We start from the raw sequence: 25,626 nt of genomic DNA, 5'->3' as shown, positions 1-25,626 counted from the left end.
AGACAGCTGACTCATTGTAATTAACATTTACACGTGAAGGTAAATGGACAGAGGGGTGTACTGTGGGACACACTGTGACACACCACAACTTCCACAATGAGATGTCTTTTGTGCTTTGTTTTGTTTTCCTGCTCGCTTGCTTGTATGTCTTGTTGGGGAGGTTACAAAGGCAAAGGGTGGATATGAAGGGAAGGGGAGATGAGCGGAACTGGGGTACATGATATGAAATATACAAAGAACCAATAAAAAATTTTTAAAAATTAAAACAAACACTATCCCTTTATTAGCCTTTTGGTTTGGTTTTTATTTTTATTTTAATTTATTTATTCTTTTTTTTTTTTTTTGAGACAGGGTTTCTCCGTGTAGCCCTGGCTGTCCTGGAACTCACTCTGTAGACCAGGCTGGCCTCAAACTCAGAAATCCACCTGCCTCTGCTTCCCAAGTGATTACAGGTGTGCGCCACCACGCCCGGCTTCCTTTATTAGCCTTGTAGTCAGGCAGACTCAGCTGAGGAATCAGTCTCTAAGCTTAGAGACATGTCACTAGAGACATCTAAACATGAACAGGAAGACCAGAAAAGACCAGATTAGAGCTGAAGGAAGCATAATTGTGTGTTGTTTAAAGAAAGAAGTCAATTAAAAACATCTGCATAATACATTGACTATATGACATTCTAGAAAAGTAAAACTGTAGAATCAATGAAAAGGTCAGAGATGCAAAACAAAAAAAAACCTTTTTGAGGGCTGGAGTTAGTTAATGGATGAATAGGTAGAGCACTGCACCTTTTTAGGGCGGTGAAAATACTCTGAATGGTACTATAATGAGCATACATATCATCTACATTTGTCCAAAACATAGCATCGGTAGTGGACTCTAACGAAAACTATGGTGCTGGGCAGTACTGATACCAAAGTAGACTTATCATTTTAAACAGATGTCCCCTTGGGTATAATAATGAGAATGACCGTGTATGTATGGGAAATGATTATTGTATCTGTATTGACCACTGAAATTGTTTTTTGTTTTGTTTTGTTTTTTTAATAAGTAAAAACAGAAAGTGCTTTCTTTACTTACACCTCACAGAGATGATAGATATTTGATATCATTTCTTTAAATGTTTGGTAGGATTCAGTAGTCAGGATGTGTTTGACTGGTAATTTATGTTCAAGGATTAATTATTGAGACAATTAGTTCTTTTTTCTTTTTTTTTTTTTTTTTTTTTTTTTTGAGATCAAGTCTTGTCATGTTGCCCAGACTGGCCTTGAATTCCTACACTCAAGCAACCTTTCTCCTGCTTCAGTGCTCCAAATAGCTAGGATTACAGGCACACACTAGGCAACCCAGATTCTTTAATATATGACAGGCTGATCTATTTGTTGTTTAAGAATGGCAGATCATAACTGCCATTGAATTTCATCTAGGCCACCAAAATTTTGGATATACAGTTGCATTTTTTTATTATCTTAATGTTGATGAAATGTATAGCAATATATCTTTTTTCATTTTTACAGTTCATAAACTGTATTATTTTAATTACTCCTTAATTCCTCCTTGATTCACATGATTTTTTTAGAAGTATATTATTGAGCTAACAAGATAGCATAGCAGACAAAGATGCTTGCTGCCAAGGTTGAAGATACAGGTTCAATCCCCAGGACCTACAAGTTGTCCTCTGCCTATCTACATAAACCATGGTACACTCAAATAAGTAAAATAAGTAAACAAACTTTTTTTTAGTAAAAAGGGGGGGTATCTTATTTAATCTAAACGATTTCAGTCATCTTTCTTTTGCTTAGTAGAAGTTTAATTCCATTGTAGTCTGAAGACATTCAATATATGATTTCTATTCTTTTAAATTTGTTAAGGTTGGTTTCATGACCTAGAATATTTTTTTTTTTTTAGTTTTTTTATTCAATATATTTTCTATTTACATTTCAAATGATTTCCCCTTTTCTGGCCCCCCACTCCCCAAAAGTCCCATAAGCCCTCTTCCCTCCCCCTGTTCTCCCATCCACCCCTTCCCACTTCCCTGTTCTGGTTTTGCCCTATACTGCTACACTGAGTTTTTCCAGAGCCAGGCCCCTCCTCTGTTCTTCTTGTACATCATTTGATGTGTAGATTGTGTTTTGGGTATTCCAATTTTCTAGGCTAATGTCCACATATAAGTGAGTGCATACCATGATTAATCTTTTGACACTGGGTTACCTCACTTAGTATGTTGTTCTCCAACTCCATCTATTTGTCTAAGAATTTCATGAATTCATTGTTTCTAATGACTGAATAGTACTCCATTGTGTATATATACCACATTTTTTGCATCCATTCTTCTGTTGAGGAATACCTGGGTTCTTTCCAGATTCTGGCTGTTATAAATAGGGCTGCTATGAACATAGTAGAGCACGTATCCTTATTACCTGCTGGGGAATCCTCTGGGTATATGCCCAGGAGTAGTATAGCAGGATCCTCTGGAAGTGACGTGATCCATGAATCTTCCATAAGACTCTCAGAAGAATTCATTCTGCAATTATAAAATGATGTACTCAATAGGTGTCAGTTATATTCAGTTGATTGATTACGGTATTAAGTTATGACCTCTGACTTCCTGCTTGTAAAACCTGTTCATTTCTGATAACAGATGTCCAGACTTCAGTAATATTTCAGTACAGTCATTATCTAGCAGTTTTATCATTTTTGCCTTGTGCTCTCTGATGCTCTTGTTAGGTATGCACACATTAAATCTATTGTCTTTGGGGGATATTTACCCTTTTATTGTTCAGTTACCTTCCTGATCTCAGCACAGTCTTTCTGACATCTGCTCTGTCTGAGATGAGTGTAGCTACTTCTGTTTCTCTGGTGTTGGTGAGTTACATCTTTACAGTCATCTATTACTATTTATATTTTATTTGAACTTCTCTGAACAGCATATGGTTTATTCCTGTTGCTTTGTAACTGATACATCTACACTATTAATGTTAAAGTGATTTTTAATGGATTACAATCTAACATATGTGTTTCTATCTTCTCTTCATTGTTCTTGTTCTGTGTTCTTATTTTTGTCTTTCTCTGCCTTTCATACTTTTGAGTAGGCATGAGATTTCTCCTATATGAAATACAAAATACATATCTTGAATATGAAAAAAGAGGATTGTTTTCCTCTTTTTTGCTCCTCCTATAGTATGTCAGCTAGACTCCCTTTACTTTTGTAACAGTTATTTTCTTCTCCACCTAACTTCTTTTTGGTATTTCTTGTTCAGCAGGTCTATTAACAACCAATGCAATTTTTGTCTTAGAAACTCATGCCTACTTCTTTCTTCACTTTAGAAGACTAATTTTTCAGCTTGTAGAATTCTAAAGTAGTCACATTTTTTCTCTTACCTATTTAGTTTGTGCCATGTGTCTTATTTCCATGGTTTCTGAAAAGATGTGTTTCTTTTCCTTTTTTAGATTTTTTTTTTTCTATGCTGGGCTCCATAGTGATGCCTTGATGCAGGTCGGTAATACACCTGGAGTATGCAGCCGCTCTTCTCTTCACTGCTCTGCACCCAGGGAACTTTCTTCTTCAACCCACTGGAGTTGTTTTTTTCAATATTTTTTTCTTTAAATTTAATTTTCTTTGGTTTAAAATATGCCTAATTTGGGGCTTAGGAAATGACTCAGTGCTAAGAGCTCTCATCGTCTTTGCAGAAGACCCAGGTTTTGTCCACAGCACCCACACGGTGTCTCACAACCATCTATACCTCCAGTTCAGTGGGCTCCAACACCCTTTTCTGAACTGTGGTGGCATTCTTGTGGTACACATACATGCATGCACACAAAACACTCATACAAATAAAAAAGCTTAAAAAATACATGTAAGTATAATTGTGATGTCTTTAGTTTGTTTGGGGTATTTCTGCTGCTTGCCCTGTAGATCTTGCTTTAGTGTCTGATATTGAGAAAAATCCAATTATTTCACAGGTTTCTTCTGTTTGGGGGTGACTTGCTTTGCTTTCCTTTTTTCCCTTGATATTCCACTGTGCATATGTTACTCTCATGAGCATCACAGTCCTTGCCTATTCTGTTTTGGTTTTGTTAATCTTTGTTCTACTTGATCTTAGCTTTAGATCAACGTTTTAAATACAAATTTGAGGAAAGAGAAAAAAGTATCTTTAAAAATTCTTTAAACAGTCAATTTGCCTGATCTGCTGTACAATGCTAGTATTGCCATACAGTTGTCATTAATTCTCAAGATATGTGCTCTGAGATCTTTCCTCAGCCATTTCAACTCTTCTAATAAGGAGATAGACAGATAGATAGATAGATAGATAGATAGATAGATAGATAGATAGAATGATAGATAGATAGATTGATAGATAGATTGATAGATTGATTGATTGATTTCAACTCCTCTAATAAGGAAATGAAAGAAAGGAAAGGAGGGAGGAGGAAAAGAGGGAAAGAAATAAAATGAAAATGAATTCCATATCAAATCACAAACTCCATTATGGCAGAATTTGCATTTGTTTCTTCTTTATTTTTCTTACAATTTTTATATAAGAAACAAGGTAAATTATATTTAAATATTGCAATAAAGTAGTGTGGTGAAATAAATGCCAATAAAAGATAAAATTAGAAAAATTTTAGAATTTTTTCTAGAAAAATAAATATCTATTAGAATGTTTTTTGGTCAACTGCATAACTATATTTTTATTAGAAGTATCTTAGTATTTAGTGAAGTCCTGTACTGAATCACCCCCAGCCCTCACAGTCCATCTAGAATTCTGTCATTAAGTCTTGCTTGCTGAATACATTTCTGAGCACATGAGGAATGCTTCTTAACTTGTGGGTTACAACCCCAAAGGGTATCAATCAGATAGCCTGCATATCTGATATTTACATCACAATTCATAACATTAGCAAAAAAAAATCAGTTAAGAAGTAGCAGTGAAATAATTTTATGGTTGGGGTCACCATAACATGAGGAACTGTATAACAGGGCTGCAGCATTAGGCAGGTTGAGAACTGCTGATGAGGGGACCATACTGATGAGATGTAGTTAATAAAGCACATATCTTGAGAATTAATGACAACTGATGGCAATACTAGCACTGTATAGCAGATCAGGCAAAGACTGTTTAAAGTCTTTAACTTTTTCCTCTTTCCTCAAATTTGTAACTACTTATAGTAATAAGCTGGAATTTAAAATGTAAATAATTGCATCTCTATGGTATTTTTCTGGGTTTACCACATTCTTTCATCTTCTTTTTAAATTTTGTGTGCTTAGTTATTTCTTACACTGAGATTGATCCCTGGTCCTCATACTTTCTAGACTTCTGAACTACACTCTGAGTCTTATCCACACTTACCTTTCCAGGTAGCAAATATAACATATACATTTTTTTCAGTCATTAGCTTTTTCATCTTTCTCTCTTGAGTGGCTAAAGCCCTAATGTGATTGATTGATTGATTGATTGATTGATTGATTGACTGACTGACTTCCACTTATATAAAAGGAAAATACTAACTCTCCTATAAAGGTAGAAACATCAAAATAATTTCACCTCTGTCATGAGCAAACCCAGATGTCAAGAACTATGGAATGGTAACTTTCAGGCCCTGAAAGTAGTATCTGCTGACTATGATTGCTGTAACTAGAAAAACTATGCTTTTAATAAAGGAGAAATAAATATTTCAAGAACAGCAAAAACTCAGTCAGTTCATGATCACCAAGCCATCACTGCAGAGCAAGAGGTAGGAGTGGAGTCTCAGTACAAGAGCATGGAAACAATCTGATTAAAGGGATGATTAAAAGAGAGCAATCTACAATTACTAACAGGGGAGGAATAAAGAGCAAACATTCATTAACCCAGCCAACCAGAAATTAACAAACAAAACTACAGGAATTAGTGAACATTTCTCCATAATAACCAAAAAGGTAAATAGCTTCAATCACCAATAAAGAGATACAGACTGGGTTAAAAAAAAAAAAAAAAAAAACCCAAACTAGGTTCAACTATTTTTATCTCAAAAGAAAACAAAAACAACAACCAAAAAAGTGTGCTTTATTGGTAAAGATTGAAAGCCAGAGGATGGCAAACAACCTGCCAGGTTACCAGCCAAAATGAAGTTAGTATAGCTCTTCTGTTAGCAGATAAGGCAGGCTTTAAACCAAGCTTAGACAGAAGGAGATAAGGAAGAGAGTCAGGGACTATTCTGTACAGAAAGCAGGGTGTGTGTGTGGGGGGGGGGTGGATATATGTGAGAAAGGAAGAGAGCTGGCCAGTGTTGGGCAAGGAGGAGAGGTGAGGACAACAGGGAGGCGAATGATTGAAAACAAGGTATATAACATATGCAGTAACAACAGCAGAATGAAACACATTGTTTTGTGTGTCTTGTAAATAGTGACCATCTTCATTCATTCTTGAGTTTATTCAACATGTTTTATTGTATGTTCGTTATTTGCAAGATGATGAGGAGCTCCCTGTAGTTTGGTGAGTGTCAGGAGGTCACCAAAGAAGACAGAGTACTTTTTTCTTTAATTTCTCAGTACTTTAATCATTGTATAGATGACCTATATTTCATATAAAATAGGTTATCTGCGTTTGAATGAATTTTATAAAAAACAATATACAAAGAGGTATAACTAAATTTTAGTAATGCTTTGGAGACTAAAAGTACAGTCCTTGTGCTACTTAGCTGGCTCTCTCCAGGCTGCTCCTGCAGTGTCTTCAGTCTCTCCAGGACACCAGATACCTTCCCACTTCAGGGACTTTGGACCTGGTGTTTGTACTCTCTAACCATTTTTCTTGGTTTAGGAAATCATGAGGTGTCATTTCTGATGCTATTCAAATTGCTGATAATATTTTCTTAGAAAACAATGTATTTGTCTGCTTTATTGCTGTTTTAAAATTTTCTTTGTAAACTTGTTTTTTTCCTGCTATAACTATTATAAAAACTAAGATTGGTGCTATTAACAAGTTTAAGTATCTCAGTTTTTGTTTCAATAGAAAAAACTCTTTCACTACATTACCAAGAAGTTTCAAACAACTAGTATTTAGAAAATGAAAATGAAAAAGAAAGGAAAGCTAGATTCTGTCCCAGTCCTTCTTTTTCAATCTATGCTACAAGTTCATTGCAGAAGGCAGTGCTCCCAAATAGTTCTCTCTCCCACCACTCTGCCTTTTCATTCTAGGGATTCTTCAGCAAGCGCCTGAAAGGTTCCATCAAGAGGACCAAAAGCCAGTCGAAGCTTGACAGAAACACAAGCTTTCGACTTCCATCCCTTCGCAATGCAGATGACAGGTAGGATATGACTTGTTTAAAACAAGGATAGCCAAAGATAGAGTGGATTGTTTACTTATCTATTTTGAGATAGTATCTCAGCTCTAATTTGCCTGGAGCTCACTATTATAAACCAGGTTGGCCTTGAATTATAGAAATCCAACTACCTCTGCTTCTCAAGTGCTAGGATTAAAGGTGGGCACACCACTTCTAGCATAGATTGGATTTTGATAAGGCGCTTGAACTTCTATACCTTTACATTAGTGACAGAATAATCCAGTACAAAGTTTACTTTTTTGTCTTGTTTATATTGAGACAAGTTACAAATGTAACTTGTTGTTTCAGCAATCAATCAGTGTAAAATGCATATAAATATTAGTACTTGTGGATATGTAAGTTTTTATTTTTTTGATATGTAAGTTTTTAAGAATAAGATATACTATTTCTGTAAAGTCACATTGTGCTGGTAATAGGTAAATTCTTTTTCTTCAAATGACTCTAAGGTATAACAGACATAACTAAAATCTGTTAAGTACTATATAAGTAGAATACATATGATTATCTTACTCAGTCTCCATAATAACTTTTTATGATAAATATGTTCTTCTGCTCATTTTATAAGAATCAGATGCACAGGGATAATAAATAATGCCCAAGATCATACAGTTTGTAAATAGCAAAAATGACATTTGCACTTGGGCCTTTTTTGTGCAAAGAGCAGCATCCTTGCTCCTTGCTACTCTACTGGTCTGTATAAAATCAGTCTTGGGTTTACGGTCACTTGTAGAAGAAACATAGTGGGAAGAAAGTATGGATTTTAATAGAACTGCTAACTTGGTAAATTTTGCGTGTTTAACTCACTAAGGATAACATGCTTGTAAGCCATTGCGTATGTACCCATACACATCTGGCCATCTCACAGCATTCACAGTGTTAGAGATGGTGCTGCTGTCAGCACATTGACATGGCCAGTGCTTGCTGAGTGCTCACGGTGCACCCAGCATTTTCCATGGACTGTTTTGTGTGATCCAGCTCCAGGAGCTGCCCTAACCCTCACCTTACAGTTGAGGAACTGGAGGTAGAGAGACTGAGAAACTTGCCCAGACTTAGGCAACTAGTAGACCTAGATTTAAACTTGTCTGTCATTCATATTTGATACTCTTATTTATACTTGGGGACTTGGAGTTAATCTTTTTTTTCCTCTAGGTAATGACACTGTTTTCTGTTACTTTCCTCACAAATCGAAATTAACAGGCAGGGCTAGAGAGATGGCTCAGTGCTTAAGAGCATTGACTGTTCTTCCAAAGGTCATGAATTCAAATCCCAGCAACCACATGGTGGCTCACATCCATCCTTAATGAGATCTGATGCCCTCTTCTTGTGTGTCTGAGGACAGCTACAGTGTACTTACATATAATAAATAAATAAACCTTTAAAAAAAAGATTTAAAAAAAAAGAAATTAACAGGCAGAGAATTTTCAGTTTTATTTTAGTATTGCCTCCATCCTGAATTTTATCAGAACTTCTTATATGTGAATCACATAGAAAATAGTGAAATTCAGAAGTCTGTCCTGACGTACCCACAGGACTAAACACCACAACACTGTATTTGATTGGTTGTGGTTTTCTATAACGGTCTCAGTCTGTTGCAAAGAGTTTTCTTGATGAGGGGTAAGGACTACACATATCTGTGAATATAAGGACAAACAGAACGTGATTAGGGATTACGGGGCTTTATTAAAGCAGTTGTCTAAGTGCTTCTCCAAGATCCATGACTTCACTAGCTCTGGGTAGTTGACTAGATTACCAGTACCAGTTGAGTGGGCCTTAAGTCCAGTTAAAGAGCTGTTGGTTACTACTAAGATATGCATATCACTTCACCTTTAGAGTTATCAAAATTGTTAAGAGCCAAAGACTCCAGGAGTTTTCTGTGAGAATGTCTTCATTAATATCAAATAGTCTTCCCCAGTGAAAAGCACACCAGTTGGTTATCCAATGCCAAATGGTCATCCCTGAAAACATGCATACAAGATACATTATTCAGACCAAGCAGGTTATATTTAGGAGTGTGTGTGTGTGTGTGTGTGTGTGTGTGCGCGTGCGTGCGTGCGTGCGTGCGTGCGTGCGTGCGTGTGTGTGTGTGTGTGTGTGTGTGTGTGTGTGTGTGTGAATATCTTTCTAAAAAAGAGGAAAGAGTCCTCAGGAAGTGACATGCCCAGTTTTCTGAGGAACCGCCAGACTGATTTCCAAAGTGGTTGCACCATCTTGCAATCCCACCAGCAGTGGAGGAGTGTTCCTCTTTCTCCACATCCTGGACAACACCTGCTGTCTCCTGAGTTTTTGACCTTAGCCATTCTGACTGGTGTGAGGTGAAATCTCAGGGTTGTTTTGATTTGCATTTCCCTAATAATTAATGATGTTGAACATTTCTTAAGGTGTTTCTCAGCTCTCCGAAGTTCTTCATGTGAAAATTCTTTGTTTAGCTCCGTACCCCACTTTTTAATGGGGTTATTTGGATCTCTGGGTTCTACTTTCTTGAGTTCTTTGTATATATTAGATATTAGCCCTCTGTCAGATTTAGGGTTGGAGAAGATTCTTTCCCAGTCTGTTGGTTGATGTTTTGTCCTTTTGACGGTGTCCTTTGGACCCTGTTATACCAGTACTGGGCATATATCCAGAGTTTTCTTCAGCATGCAATAAGGACACATGCTCCACTATGTTCATAGCAGCCCTATTTGTAATATCCAGAAGCTGGAAAGAACCTAGATGTCCTTCAACGGAGGAATGGGTACAAAAAATGTGGTATATTTATACAGTGGAGTACTATTCAGCCATTAGAAACAATGAATTCATGAAATTCTTAGACAAATGGATGGAGCTGGAGAACATCATACTAAGTGAGGTCACCCAGTCTCAAAAGATCAATCATGGTATGCACTCACTGATAAGTGGATATTAGCCTAGAAACTTTGAATACCCAGGACATAATCCACAAATTAAATGATGTCCAAAAAGAATGGAGGAGTGGGCCCTGGTTCTGGAAAGACTCAGTGCAAGAGTATAGGGGAATTCCAGAACAGGGAAGTGAGAAGGGGTAGATGGAAGAATAGGGGGATGGAAGAGGGTTTATGGGACTTGCGGGGAGTGGGGACCCAGAAAAGGGGAAATCATTTGCAATGTAAATAAAAATAAATAAATAAATAAAAAGAATAATATAAAATGTCATAGAGATCAACCTGTATAATAGAGAACAATACCTTATAAAGGATGACCCCATGTCCAAAGAATAAATATTTGAGAAAAAAAAAAGAGGAAAGAAATAAGAAAAAATTGTATTTATCATTAATATATAAAAGGCTGCTGTGGCTTTACATGTTAATTTTGTGTCCTTCCTTTTTGCTAAAAGTGTTTAGCAGACTTAAGTGTTTTCTGATAGTCTTTAGGGTCTCTTATATATATCATATTATCTACAAGTAAGGATACCTTGACTTAATTTTCTAAGTGTGTCCTCTCTCTCTCTCTCTCTCTCTCTCTCTCTCTCTCTCTCTCTCTCTCTCTCTCTCTCTCTCTCTCTCTCCCCCCCCTCCTTCCCTTCTTCCCTCCCTCCCTTTCCCTCTTTCTCCCTTCCCCTCTTTCCTTCCCTCCCTCTCTCCCTCTTTCTCCCTTCCCCTCCCTCTCTCTCCCCCTCCCCCATCTCCCTCTCCCTCTTTCACCCTTCCCCTTTCTCCCTCCCTCCCTCCCTCCCTCCCTCCTTCCCTCCCTCCCTCTCTACCTCTCCCCTCCCCCTGTGTGTCTCTCTCACTCCAGCCAAGTGGAAACTCCTGTCATTTTGATTTTAGTAGAAATGCTTTCAAGTTTTCATTTGGTATAATTCTATCATATACAGCTTTTATTATGTTGAGATACGTCCCTTCTAGTCTAGTCTCTGGATTTTATTAAAAGCCTCTGAATCTATTGAGATAATGTATATTTTCTATTTGAATCCATTTGTGTGAAATACTATGTGTCTTCATTTGCATATGTTGAGCCATTTCTACAATTCTGTAATGAAGCCACCTCAGTCTTGGAGAATTATCTTTTTGATGTATGGAATTCAGTCTGCAGGTATATAGTTTTTGCAGCTATATTTATCAGGGAGATTGATGTATTTTCTTGCTGTGTCTTTATCTAGCTTCAACATTAGGGTAATACTTCATTTGTAGAAAAAGTTCAGTACATATCTTTCCGTTTCTGTTGTATGGAGTAGTTTGAGAGGCAGCAAGACTAGTTCTTCTGTAAAGGTCTGGTGGTATTTGCATCTGTCTGGGTCTAGACTGCTTTAGCAAGTGGAATGTTTGGTTACTGCCTCAGTCCCATTGCTTGTTATAAATGTGTTTAGTTTTTCTCATCTTGGTTTAATTTGGCATGTCATATGCATCTTAAAATTCATCTATGCATTTTTTATTTTCCAGTTTAGTTGAATACAAGGTTTTAAGGTATGCTCTTATGTTTGGTCTCTCTTTGTTTGTTTGTTTGTTTGTTTGTTTTTAGATTTATTTTTATGTTTGAGTCTTTTCCCTGCATATATGTCTGTCTCTTTATCACATTTGTGCTATGTTTGCAGAGGTACAGAAGTTGTTATCAGTGCCAGAAATCAAGCCCAGGTCCTCTACAAGAGCAAGCATTACTCTTGACTGCTGAGCCAGCTTTCCAGCCCTTAATTTTATCAAACAGGATCTATTCTTTCTTTGGTTACTTTAGCTAATAATTTATTGGTCTTTTTCATCTTTTCAAAGAACCAACTCTTCCTTTCATTGATTCTCTCTGCCCCCCTCCCCCCTCTTTCTCCCTCTCCTTCTCCCTTCCCCTCCCCGATCTCCCTCTCCCTCTTTCTCCCTTCCCCTTCCTCCCTCTCCCCCTCCCCCATCTCCCTCTCCCTCTTTCTCCCTTCCCCTTCCTCTCTCTCTCTCTGTGTGTGTGTGTGTGTGTGTGTGTGTGTGTGTGTGTGTGTGTGTGATTACTTTCTGCATAGATTTTATGATCCTGTCTATTAAAAGAAATGGGGTTTTAGCTTGTTCTTGTTTTCCCGAGGCTATAAGGGATAATGGTATTTATTTGAGAACATTCTGATTTGTAATGTAAGTACTTTTAGCTGTACACTCTCCTCTCACATCTGCTTTCATGGAATCTCGTATATTGTGTTTTAATTTTTGTTCAATTCTAGGAATTTTTTTCTTGATTTCTTCATAGACCCATTAATAATTCAAAAGTTTATTAATCACTGTATATTTGTGCATTGCTTGCTCACCCACTTTCTTATACTACCCAGGGCCCAGGAAGAAAAAGAGATTCAATTTTAAAGGTTATACACAAAAGGTATTCTTTTTTCTTAAAAATTACACTAGAAGCAGAAATATGAATGCTAAATAAACTAGAAAAATCTCAGTCATAGATTACTTACGAGTGAATCAGATCACTTACTTACTGATCAGATACAGTTGCTGAGCAGAAAGCATTTCTGAAGTATTATCACTTAAGATATAAATGAGCTATGAATAGATACTTAAAGTAGTAATCACTTCAGCAAGATGTATTTTCCCCCTTAGGTAAAAGTCCAAGTCTGCCATTCTCAGGATCTTCAAGGAGCTCTTTATGAACACAAGATAATTGCTTTAGCTTGGGTATGACATCCATGTTTCAGACATCAGAAAAGAGAGAGCCTTTTAAGGGTATTGCCTACTACCAACTGAGTTATCACACTTTAAAAGAATTTCCATGAAACAATCCAAGTACCCTTGGTTATTCATTACTAACTGATTTTGCAATGGAAACTGGAAATTATTACATTTGGGTATACTATGTTCCCAATAATGCAAGGATTAGTTCTTAAATTCACAGAAAGGGATAGATACTAAGAAATAGTTAGCTAGTTGGCATTTGCCATTGAGGGTTAGTTTAGCATATATACTCCCAGAATTCTGGAAAAGTTCAGCCTGCCCTACTTTAGCAGACTAGTAGTTAAGATAATACTTACCACATACACTGGGAAAACAAAAGTTTCCCCAAGAGATTTATAGTAGTGATGTTGTGTTTCCTCTGTTAAAATCATAACTGGTGAGTACATGCCAGATAAAAACATATCCATGCAAACACGTGGACATGGATGTCCATAGCAGCATTATCCACAGTAATTATGGTTACCAAACTGATTATAACCAAAATGCCCATCGACTGATGAATTCACAAACATAATATACCCTCATGATATCAGTCATCCACATGAGAGAATGGAATACTGATGTGTGTTACCATGTGTCTGACTGTTTAACCTTGAAAGGATGATAATTGAAAGAAGCTTGTCATGGACTGTAGGCACAACATAGGACTGCAGCACTGCCTCTCATACATTTCATCCTTACCATGAAGAGACAAAAACTAATCACTTTATTTTCCCAATCTATATGATAAGTGTTATCTTGGATACTAATTCTAAATATTATGTTTCCATTTGTAGAATATGGAAGTGTCAAGAATAGGAAATTGCATAGAGATTAATAGTTGTCAAAGACTGAAGATGTGATATTAAAAAAAAAATGAGAGAGGAGTAACTACAGAAGGGTTTTGGCTTCTGTTTTTAGTGGTTGAAAAGATTTTAGGCATAGGTTGTGGTGATGACTGCACCGATATGACTGTACTAACAACTGTGTAAACTTGAAATGGGTAGATTTTATTGTATGTAAATTATATATTAATAAAGATGTTTAAAGAAAAGAAAGACAAATGGCCAGGAAGCACTCTGCAGTGGAGCTCTTTAGTCTGTGAGCTCATTCCAGGAACAGAGTTCCACTGAGCTTTTTAGTGCTTTACTCTTAAACATATGACCAAATGTCTTATAAATACCAAAGAAATACCCCAAAATGAAAGACAGAGACCAAAATAATCAGGTAGAGAGAACAATGTTAAAAGGAAAAAAAATAAACTTCACAAGTAAAATGAGTATTTTCCAAAACAAGAAAGAACTTGAAAGTTAATATGAAAGATAAAAGAAAATCACTGTCACAGGAAGTGTAGCAGAAGATGGAAGAATCAGACTGGCAAGATGGCAGAAGCCAGTGAGGACACTTTCTCACAGGACCTGGATTCATCCCTAGAGCATCCATGATAGGAGGACAGAACACACTTCTACAAGTGGTCTTCTGACTTCTACCCCCCTAGGCAGCAATAAATAATATAAAGGATGAAAGAATCCATGAACAGTATTATAAAAGAGGAATAAAGGCTTTAGGGAGGCAATTACATTAAAAGGAATAACACAAGAAAATGTCCCCAGACAAGAAAACAAATGTCCATACTGGAGAGACCACCCAATTTCTAGTAATGTAAAGACCCCCTGAACAGAAGCATATCAGTTTGTAACATCACAAAATATCAGATCACCACAGTTTGGAGGGGGGTGTTTGTTTTCTATTCTTAAAATGCTTCCAGAAAGAAAACAGTAGGTTGCATGCAAAGAATTAGAATGGCATTCTAATTTTTGGTAAAATTACTAAAATGCAGAAGTCTGGGGGAACGTGTCTTTAAAGTTATGAGAATAAATATTTTTAGCTCAGTTCGCTTAAGTTCTTAAATGTTAAGCTAAGGAGTGTAAATTCTAGTCTATGAGCAGTAATGAACCGGTAAACAGTTCTCAGATATGCAAATGACATAGTCAGAGCAGTGTTTGGTTGGACAGATCCAGCACTGTGGAGTATGGGATTCCAGATCACAGAGACCACGTTTGGGAGACCAGTTATTATAAAGTTACTGTGAGGTACAATGATTGCTCTAAGGAGGATATTGGCTGTGGAAGTGCAAAGTCAAAAGACAGGATATGAGGAACACTTTAAAGAAAAAAACAATAAACTGTTACAAAACCATTATTTAAAATCATCTAATCATTTAAAACCCAGCAAAATCATTTCCTATGATATATATTGGTTATATTTTGACATGGAAAGTGTGCATGTGAGAAGGCATGGGGCCATGAAAAGAGCGATTGTTAAAACTAGGGAATGATGAAAAACATTGCCAGATTTCAAGGACTTATTACCTCTGCTAATTTTTGGTTTCTGAGTGAATAGACACAGGAGAAGAAGGGAAGGCAGACATTCTAGTATCATCTTACTTTTCCATTATGATCTGTGGACCTGGTTTGTATCCTGCTTCTTTGAGGAATCCTTCATGCATTTTTCATCTCTGAAGAGGCTCTCGACTATAGTTTGGTTCAAGAAAATCTGTAGAGAAGACATACATCTAAGCAAGGGCATGAAGGCCAGAAAGAGGTCTTCCTCAGGATCTTCCTCTATCACTATCCACTATCTTAAACCTGGAGCTCACTAGTTGGCTAACTATAGTCCCCTGTGTCCACCTCCTATCCCTGAGACTATAACCATGCCCCACTGTGCCCAGTCATTTATATGGGTATGAGGTTACAGAATTGAGTCTTCCAGGCTTACAGCAAACATTTCACACACTTAGGCATCTATCTCCCATCCCATTCTGAGAAAAAACTTTTGTTGTTCTAGTCTCTTCACAACTACAAAGAATATTCATATATTTCTTTGCACTGCCAACCATTAGAAATTAGGCATGCAGACCACTCCAAAAGCATTAACATTCTTGTTCCACTACCAACACTTAAACATTTCTCATTATCTACCTAACTAGAAAGAATCAAACCTTACCCCATTTCCCTATATATACATTTCCCTACCTATATACATTGTAGAGAACAGTTTTCTCAAAATTCACTCTGACAAAAGTATTTGACTCTTCAGTCTCTGGCCTCTCTTTGTAATCTTGAGCTTTTGTTGTTGTTGTTGTTGTTGTTGTTGTTGTTGTTGTTATTTAATATATTTTTTATTCGATATATTCTTTATTTACATTTCAAATGATTTCCCCTTTCCTGGATTCCCCTTTCCTGGATTCCCCGCTTCCCGAAAGGCCCATAAGCCCTCTTCCCTCCCCCTGTTCTCCAATCTACCCCTTCCCACTTCCCTGTCCTGGTATTCCCCTACACTGCTGCACTGAGCCTTTCCTGGATCATTTGATATGTGAATTGTGTTTTGGGTATTCCAAGCTTCTAAGCTAATATCTGCTTATCAGTGAGTGCACACCATGAGTGTTCTTTTGAGACTGGGTTACCTCACTTAGGATGACATTCTCCAGCTCCATCCATTTGTCTAAGAATTTCATGAATTCATTGTTTCTAATGGCTGAATAGTACTCCATTGTGTATATATACCACATTTTCTGTATCCATTCCTCCATTGAGGGACATCTGGGTTCTTTCCAGCTTCTGGCTATTATAAATAGGGCTGCTATGAACATAGTGGAGCATGTATTCTTATTACATGCTGGGGAATCCTCTGGGTATATTATATGCCCAGGAGTGGTATAGCGGGGTCCTCTGGAAGTATCATTCCCAGTTTTCTGAGGAACCGCCAGACTGATTTCCAAAGTGGTTGTACCAGCTTGCAACCCCACCAGCAGTGGAGGAGTGTTCCTTTTTCCGCATCCTCGCCAGCACCTGTTTTCTCCTGGGTTTTTGATCTTCACTATTCTGACTGGTGTGAGGTGAAATCTCAGGGTTGTTTTGATTTGCATTTCCCTGATGACTAAGGATGTTGAACATTTCTTTAGGTGCTTCTCAGCCATTCGATATTCTTCAGGTGAAAAATTCTTTGTTTAGCTCTTTACCCCAGTTTTTAAGGGAGATATTTGGCTCTCTGGAATCTACCTTCTTGAGTTCTTTGTATATATTGGATATAAGCCCTTTGTCGGGTGTAGTGTTGGTAAAGCTCTTTTCCCAATTTGCTGGTTGCTGTTTTGTCCTTTTCACAATGTCCTTTGCCTTACAGAAACTTTGTAATTTTATGAGGTCCCCATTTGTCAATTCTTGATCTTAGAACGTAAGCTATTGGTGTTCTGTTGAGGAAATTTTCCCCTGTGCCCATGTCCTCAAGGGTCTTCCCCAGCTTAGTGGCTGGATATAAAATTAACCTAAGCAAATTAGTAGCCTTCCTATACTCAAATGATAAACAGGCTGAAGAAAGAAATCGAAGAAGACTTCAGAAGATGGAAAAATCTTTCATGCTCTTGGATTGGCAGGATTAATATAGTAAAAGTGGTCATCTTGCCAAAAGCAATCTACAGATTCAATGCAATCCCCATCAAAATCCCAACTCAGTTCTTCATAGACTTAGAAAGAGCAATTCTCAAATTCATCTGGAATAACAAAAACCCAGGATAGCTAAAACTATACTCAACAGTAAAAGAACTTCTGGGGGAATCAGTATCCCAGACCTCAAACATTACTACAGAGCAGTAGTGTTAAAAACTGCATGGTATTGGTACAGTAACAGGTAAGTTGATCAATGAATGGAATAGAACTGAAGACCCAGAAATGAACCCACAGAATTATGGTCACTTGATCTTTGACAAGGGAGCTACAACCATCCAGTATAAAAAAAGATAGCCTTTTCAACAAATGGTGCTGGTTCAACTGGAGGTCAACATGCAAAAGAATGCAAATTGATCCATTCTTATCTCCTTGTACTAAGCTCAAGTCCAAGTGGATCAAGAACCCCCACATAAAACCAGACACATCAAAACTAATAGAAAAGAAACTGGTATAGTCTTGATCTAATTGAAGGGTTTAAAGTAGTGGAACCAGTCCTAAAACATTTTCTTTTTTCTTTTCTTGTCTTTTCTTTTCATTGGATGTTTTATTTATTTACATTTCAAGTGTTATCCCCTTTCCTGGTTTCCCCTCCAGAACCCCCCTGTCCCATCCGCCCTCTCCCTGATATGAGGGTGCTCACCCAACCACTCCCACCTACATTGGGGCAACAAGCCTTCACAGGGCCAAAGGCCTCTCCTCCCATTGACTTGTCTGGCAACATTTTCTTTATAAACACTACTTTTTGTCTAGTGCCTCGCTTTGGCATAGTTCTCTCTTTATCTCAGTATCACAAATGAAATTTCAATTATAATATCTTACTGCATGTATATACTTTTATTATAATCATTAGCATAAATGCAAAATGCAACCACATGGCCCAGTCCTTCCTTAACTCTCAGCATGATCGCTTGTCAACCCCATATGAAGTCTTTCATTTACAATAAATCCCATGGTGTTTTGCATTGTTGTTCTGCTTTTGAGTGTGTTCTCTCTTCTCAAATAATATTCCCTGTTCCTATACTCTGTCCTGAGTCTGGCTCAATGTGCTAAAATACTATAACTTGTGTAAGTCCTTAGTCTTACCATTAACCATCCATGTAGATGACTTAGTACAGAACAAACTGTATTGTATTAGATATGTACCTGTATTTCTGTCCTTCTTTCATGCTGATGTAGGTGTTGCAGCTGCTAGGCTTATTTAATTTGCTTATCTCCCTTGGCAGCTTGCATAGTATTTTCTGAAACCATAAAAGCTAGACCACATGAAAGAGTCTTTCAGGTCAGATCTAGTTTGAGTCATTTAAGTCATGCATTCTAAGTGTGTCTTTAGCAGTAGGGACCACCCTCAACCCTGAGAGGCAATATCACAGAAAACCACAACAGGACATAATCTAGAGTTCAATGGATTGCGCAGAGCCCAGCTCAAGCAGATAGATCTATATTACAGTTCATGCATCTATAGCTCAAGGAACTGGAAGAGGAGGGCCAGAATCCGAGGAAGAAGCAAGACAGAAACAACAGCAATATCAGTGCACGTGTTAATGTGGAAGAGGGAACTTTTCACTCCTAGATTAGGCCTTACAGACAACTATTGACTACTGGAAAAAGAATTAGATTCTCTCAAGGATGAATCTCCTTATTGATTGCCTAGTGCAGAGTGATCAGCCTTGAAACCATATACACAGTGTGTGTGTGTGTGTGTGTGTGTGTGTGTGTGTGTGCGTGTGTGTGTTTGTGTATACACATATAATTAAAGAAAAGAAGGATAGCAACTTAAGAGTGAGGGAGCCTGGACAGGGTTCTGGGGAAGGTAACTGTGAGGGGCTGAAGAGAAGAAAAGAAGAAAGTGACATAATTCTATTTTAAATAAAAATATTTTTTAAAAGAATTTAGTATTTCCACCCTTGGACTGGTCTATTAGTTGAGTTGGATTCTAGGTGTAATTTGGTTTGTTTATATGTCTTTGCTTAATTCAGCATATCTGTGTTTATATTTATTTAATTGGTACTAGAAGGTTTTAATACATTTACAATTTAAGGACCAAGAAAGGTGTATTATAAAATGGTACAGTTTCTATTAGGTAATTTTGTACTTCTCAAAATGTATTTTTATTTTTCTAGCCTCTTTCTATGTCCCCTTTATTGAATGTGCACATGAGGTCTCTTTGTTTCACTTTTTGTGGGATGGAGAGCCATAAGGTTTTTATTTCAAATGATGAATCAGACTACAGATACCCTGCTTTATCCCTCACATCTAGGCTCATCAGACCATCCTGTCTGGAGACTTGAGGGCAGAGAGAAGGAACATCTGCATTATACACTGGGCTTCCATAAGTAGCTTTGTGTGGCTAACATAAAAATCAGTAGCATAAGCAGTAAGGACTGGTTTCACCTACAGCAACCAGGCCCGTGCAGCTGGAACTATGGAGACTCTGAGTGCACAAGAGAACACTAGTTAGTGAGTGGCCTGAGAGGGAAAGCCAAAACAAGTTAGATGTTTTTCAACAGATAGAATCACTTGGAAATGTTCACAACATATCTGATCAGTAAAATCCAGGTAACAGGGAAAAAAAATCTTTTCTTATTGGTAAATCTCAGTTTTAAAATGTGTTGAAAGTGTTGAAATACCCAGGTTTGTTAACTATTCTTTGGGACAGTTTCAGAGTGAGTGCCTTAAAAATGCATACTGGTAAAAACAGGAGTGCCCTGCAGTACTCAGCTACTGGCTCCTCGTCTCTTCAAGAATGCAGTGATACAGTTCAGAATCATAACTGCCTACCAAGCAGAAACTCACCTGCACTGAGTCCAGGATTTTGTGTGGCAATAAGCATTTTTAATTAAAAGTTTCCCAATTCCTAAATTTGGAACTGAATCTATAAACATGTGGCAGATTGAGCTAGCCAGCCAAGCATTATTGGAGCTGTCGGGGAAACATGACTTTAAAAAATCGGATGGGTAAGCTGAGAAAATCCAGCTGTGTTTATTTCAGATTGCACTAATCAGGGTTCTTTTACTCTTTTCTCTCTGCACCAGTGCATTCACTGGTTTGTGTGTGATGGCGCCCCATCCCCCGGCCATTCACTTTTCTAAGACAGATTTTAAGTAGTGATGTAGGTTGAAGTAATATAACATGCGTTTACTGAGGTAATAGAATGCCTCCCCTTGCCTGGTAGTTTATATCCTCAGTAAGTCAGCTAGTAACCTCCATCAACAATTAGATTTTTAACCCTTGATAACCCTACCCTCACAGTCCATAAACTGACTAAATGTAGATTTTAGTGTTTGTTAATTAAATGTACAGTCAACCTCTGGGAAGCTATTTCCCAGTTAAATTAAGGAACAGTAACATTGGAACCCTGGATTATTCCTCTATGGTGCTTATACTAATGGCCCAGGGCAAAGGAGAACAGTCAGGAAAAGAACCTGGGCAGCAGTCAAGGAATGCACATTATCTACTTTTAAGGCCAAGTCAGGTTTCTTGATGAAGGCCCTTGTCAGGCTCACCTTGGAAAAGTTGTTTTAAACTCATTATCCTCCCAATAAATCCCCATTCTGTTCCATTAGAAGAGTAAACTGGTGGCACCAGGCTCTAAAACTCAATAACTAGAAGATCTGTGGAAAATCAATTCATGTGAAGACACAGGAAGAGGTAAACATGATTAGAGGTGACCTGGGGTTTCTAATGCCATATTGAAATAATGCCTCCTTCCCAGCTCTTGCCCTGAGACATCCCCAGGCTGTTTGATCTTCTGTTTACTGTAATCATGCTTCTGTGGGAATTACTTCTCAGAGACTGTCTTCTCAGGAGAGGAAGAGCTTGCTTATTTATTCAGTAGTAAGGTTGGACATATTAGACTTTGGTTATCGATTCATGTATGTGCATTTCCACATTTTGAACTATAGAAGATTCTGAACTATATATTAAATATTGAAATTTCAGTAGGTAGCATCTTAATTTATAATTCCAGATTGCTTGATTAGAATGAGTTTTTATAGCAGCTATAAGAAGTTGGACTTTACTGGGAGAACATTGAAAAATATCTTATTTAACCTATTCTAAAGTTAGAAAATAACTTTAAACCAGATAAACCATTCAAACAGAGGCTTCTACCTAGGGTGGGCACTGCGGAAGGAAATAGCAGGTGTGAGAGATTGTCCCTGTAAACAGGGATATAATGACTATCTAGTGGAAGGGTAGCTGGCGATCATGTAAAACAAGCTAAAGGATACTGTCTTTAGTAAGAGATCATCCCCCAGCTCCAGAGCTGCCTTTGCCACCTTTGACTGAGAATGTAACAGGAATGGGCCCTCACTGCTCCTTCCCTGCTGTTATAAAGCAGTCACCCTTGTGGTATTTGCAGAGCTGGCTCCCTGAGCCCTGCCAGCTGCAGCTTCTCCCTGCTGCCTTCCAGCTCTAATCTCCTTAAAGGTGTAGCACCATGGCAACAGGCCCAGCCTGGAGCCCTGGAACCTTGTTTGTGTTACCTGAGGGCTAGATGCAGCCTAGAGGAATAGAGGAACATCACCTGCACTTCAGGCTTTATATAGAGAGGACTTGTTCCGTTGTTTGTGTTTCTGCCCTGCGTCTGTTGAAGCCGAGTAGCACCTGAAAGACTTTTTATGCAGCATGAGTAACTGATGCATCAGGGAAATCATACTCAGTTGGTTCCTGTCTTCTAAACAGAATTTTTGAGATGTAGTCCAGGAACTGACTTGCTACATACCGGGACATGTGGCACCGCTATGGTTTGGGGCTGCACTGCCAAGTGGCTGTACAGTTGCTTCATGTAGGTAGACATTTATTTTATTTTAAATAAAATTAATTAATATTTTAATTTTTGGAGATTATAAAAATAAAAAAAACTTTGTCATAACTCTTTCTACTTTAAATATATCTTGGCCTTTCCCGGGGATCCGGTCATTCCTGAGCTACAGTGGTTTCCTCCAGCAGTTCTTGAGAAGGATAGCTAGAATTGTTTTCAGTTTGTTTAAAAAAGGTTGTGGTGTTGTTTCTTTAGCCTGGCTTCTTATCCAGCGACTGAGGAAAGCTGTGTTATGATAAGGTGACTAAGGTTAAAAGGCATTCAGGTATTCACAGCTGTGTGCTGGTTTTGTCCCACATAGCTTCAACAGGTTTCCTTGTCTAGAGGAAAGGGAAAGGAATACAACAGTTGCTTTGTCATTTTTTATGTATACTATATTTGGTGGCTTTTGTCCTTTTTTGTACATACTTTGCATTATTAATGGGAAATACCATGTTGCCTCTTTTCTTAAAAAGAAATGCTGTCAGAACACAGAATTTTTCAGCCGAAACTTTAGATGGTGGTTATTATTTGTTGTTTTGTTTTTGTTTTATCAACAGGCTAAATTATCCTTATTGCTTAAGATGTTTCTTATTTATGGAGTTTGGCTAAGTAGAGTGGAAACAGAACCTTAGTGTAAGTTTCCACTATCCTATTGTTTAATAATTTAGACTCTTCTAGCAGTAAGTACTAAAGCTCTCTTCAGTACTATCCTTGTTCCTAGTAAATGAATACAGCTGCTTAAAATATTTTACCAAAACAAGTGTCTTTTACACAGACACTTCCTTTTAGACCTATCACTAAGACCTACTTGAAGCTTATGGTTGTTTCAGCTAATAGGGATACTTATTGACTACAACTGCATAACCATACATTTCTGAATTCATAAAAATAGTTTTCCATAATGTTTGCTTCCACTAATTTTTACAGTTTACGGTAGGAAGACAGTGAAGTACTAGCTCCTGTAGTAACAAGAGCTAGGATACCTAACTACCTTTCTCTTTTAAACAGCCAGGAAAACAGTCAGCCAGGATGTCTGCCAACTTTAGCTTTTTTTTTTTTTTCTATATGAGAAGTTTCCTCAAGGCATTCTATTCCTTATTCATATTTATACAGTAAAGCATGTATAAAAGTCAGAGTTTACTAGAAGAGAATTCTGTATTAAGATGGAAATCAGGCTGTTTGAAAGACACTCTTATGCTGAAAAGTTTGTCTTTTTTGCTGTTACTCTGACAACTGTTGCTTACTATTGACTACTATTGCTGTGTGAGGCGTGGGGGTGGGACCTACCAGCACACAAAGAAGCAAGCTGAGGATACAGCCATTGTCAGGAGTCAACAAGATGATGTGTATCCTCAGCAAGAATGTCTTTTTCATAAAAAGTGATAAAGTAATTCTGAATAGTGTATATTCATTTTCCAACACAGAAATAAGAATGAAAATAACATCTGTACAGAAACGTAGGGGTCCTTTGAGGCTTGTAAAATTATGTTTTTATGCTTTCTTGAAGGTGTGTTCGTGTATGGGGATACCACATGAATGTGCTTGCTAATACTCTTAATATCATAGAATATTTCCTCCTCTATTTTTCTCTCTTCCACTTTTGTGCATTTTTGTTAGTCTCCTTTCATTAGACCGTCTTGTAATACTGCCTTAAGTATCCTGTACTTTTAGATCTCGAGGTCTGCCTAAACTGAAAGAGTCCCGTTCCCATGAGTCCCTGCTAAGCCCATGCAGTGCAGTGGAGTGTCTGGATCTTGGTAGAGGGGAGCCAGTCTCAGTGAAGCCACTTCACAGTAGCATCCTTGGACAAGACTTCTGCTTTGAGGTAAAACAGAAAAAAAAAAAAAGCACAGGAAGAAGGGAGAGTAGTTGGTAATAATTTAACAATTTCACTATCATGTTTCTGATTTCATTATCTTAGCTGGTTTTCAGTTCCTGAAATGTTTTTTTCTTAAAAGGAAACAGTTAAAAATCTGTTAATAGAATTTTATTTGTAATTGAAGTTATGAATAATTTTCATGCCTTTGCTTTCAAAAACTTAAACACTTAGTACATTCTCAGTATAGGTTACAAGATGAACAATAGCTTCTCCAACTAATATGCTAATCTTTAATATTGATGCAATATACTGATATTTAATCCTTAATTTTAAGGGAATTTTGAGAAACTCACCAAAATCATAGTTTTATAACATGAGCAGTTCTCGACCAAGGACCATACTTTGTTTTTTGTAATCTCCTGCATGTTCCTAGATCAACAGCCTCATTTAAGGTCTTCCCTAGCCATGTGATCTAGGAGCTGCCATTTCAGACACTGTCCGATCTGATTCATTGTATTAATGAACTGAGAGTGACAGACCTCAGCAGTTTGAGCAGGTCATTTATATATGTTTTTATAATTAATAAGAATAAAGTTATTGTTATTAATTATCATTATTGAAATTTTTCTTGAACATTTTATTTGTGGATCTCAGTTCAGTATACTATGTCCAGTGTTATGACTGGAAATCAGTGGGTTGGTTGTCTCCTGGAGGAGAAATGTCTTCCAAAGACTGATTCAGGTATACTGATGCCTTTCAACTTCATTTAATAGCCTTTTGTAATGAAGCAATCAGAAGAAATCAAATGATTTTACAAACACCTTCACTTTTTAGTTAATTTTTATTAGCTCAAATGAACATATTCATTTACAAGTTATTTTAGATGTGTCTTTAAATTTTTTTTAATGTTGATTTTTCTGAACCTAAAAAGCTAAACTATAAATGAGCTTTGTTCTCATGGCCCAGTCATGTGCATGCTACTTAGAGATTAAATTTTAAGTAATGATATGACAAAGCTAAAACAACTGTTTTAGTTTTACATGATAAGATTTGAGTTCCAGACATGTCCTTAATTCTTAAACTATAGAAATTAGAAGATAAATGCCCCCCCACGCAAACACATATAGTCGTACATCAACATCTCTAATCTTTGTGTTGAAGGTCACCTACTTAAGTGGAAGTAAATGCTTTAGCTGTAACTCTGCCTCAGAGAGAGATAAGTGGATGGAAAACCTTCGAAGGACAGTTCAGCCAAATAAGGTAATGGTGGTTTTGAATGACAAAAATGTGTCACAAATGGGACATTTATAATACCCCCTCTAAGATGTATGGATCATCTCAGAAGAGAGATAAGACAGAATATAAATGCAGGAAGACTGGAGAAGGATTAAGAAATGCACAGCCACCCACACAAAACTGGGTCTGTCCCGTCAGCAGTCAGTCGTGGATTAGAAGAGGCTCAAGGGATCCTAACCCCTCCTTACTGAACTATTGGCTACTTATAGATTTAGGGGAAGGGCAACTACAGGTTTCAGTTGTGTG

The 25,626-nt window shown here is 37.4% G+C and overlaps 1 protein-coding gene across 2 annotated transcripts in view; it reads left to right on the top strand.

Annotated features, from left to right (window-relative positions):
- Positions 1-25,626, top strand: part of Rasal2 (RAS protein activator like 2) — a 294,721-nt gene that overhangs the window by 228,692 nt on the left and 40,403 nt on the right. For both annotated transcript variants that reach the window (XM_052200582.1, XM_052200581.1), the window contains exons 5-7: positions 7,172-7,281; positions 23,937-24,090; positions 25,246-25,344. In XM_052200582.1, the coding sequence (XP_052056542.1) occupies positions 7,172-7,281; positions 23,937-24,090; positions 25,246-25,344 (363 nt within the window). The remainder of the gene's footprint in view (positions 1-7,171; positions 7,282-23,936; positions 24,091-25,245; positions 25,345-25,626) is intronic.

The sequence above is a fragment of the Apodemus sylvaticus genome, chromosome 12 (assembly GCF_947179515.1).
Source record: "Apodemus sylvaticus chromosome 12, mApoSyl1.1, whole genome shotgun sequence".
NCBI classification, from domain to species: Eukaryota; Metazoa; Chordata; class Mammalia; order Rodentia; family Muridae; genus Apodemus; species Apodemus sylvaticus.
Note: the sequence above shows the minus strand (reverse complement) of the source record. Positions and strands in the feature narration are given on the sequence as shown.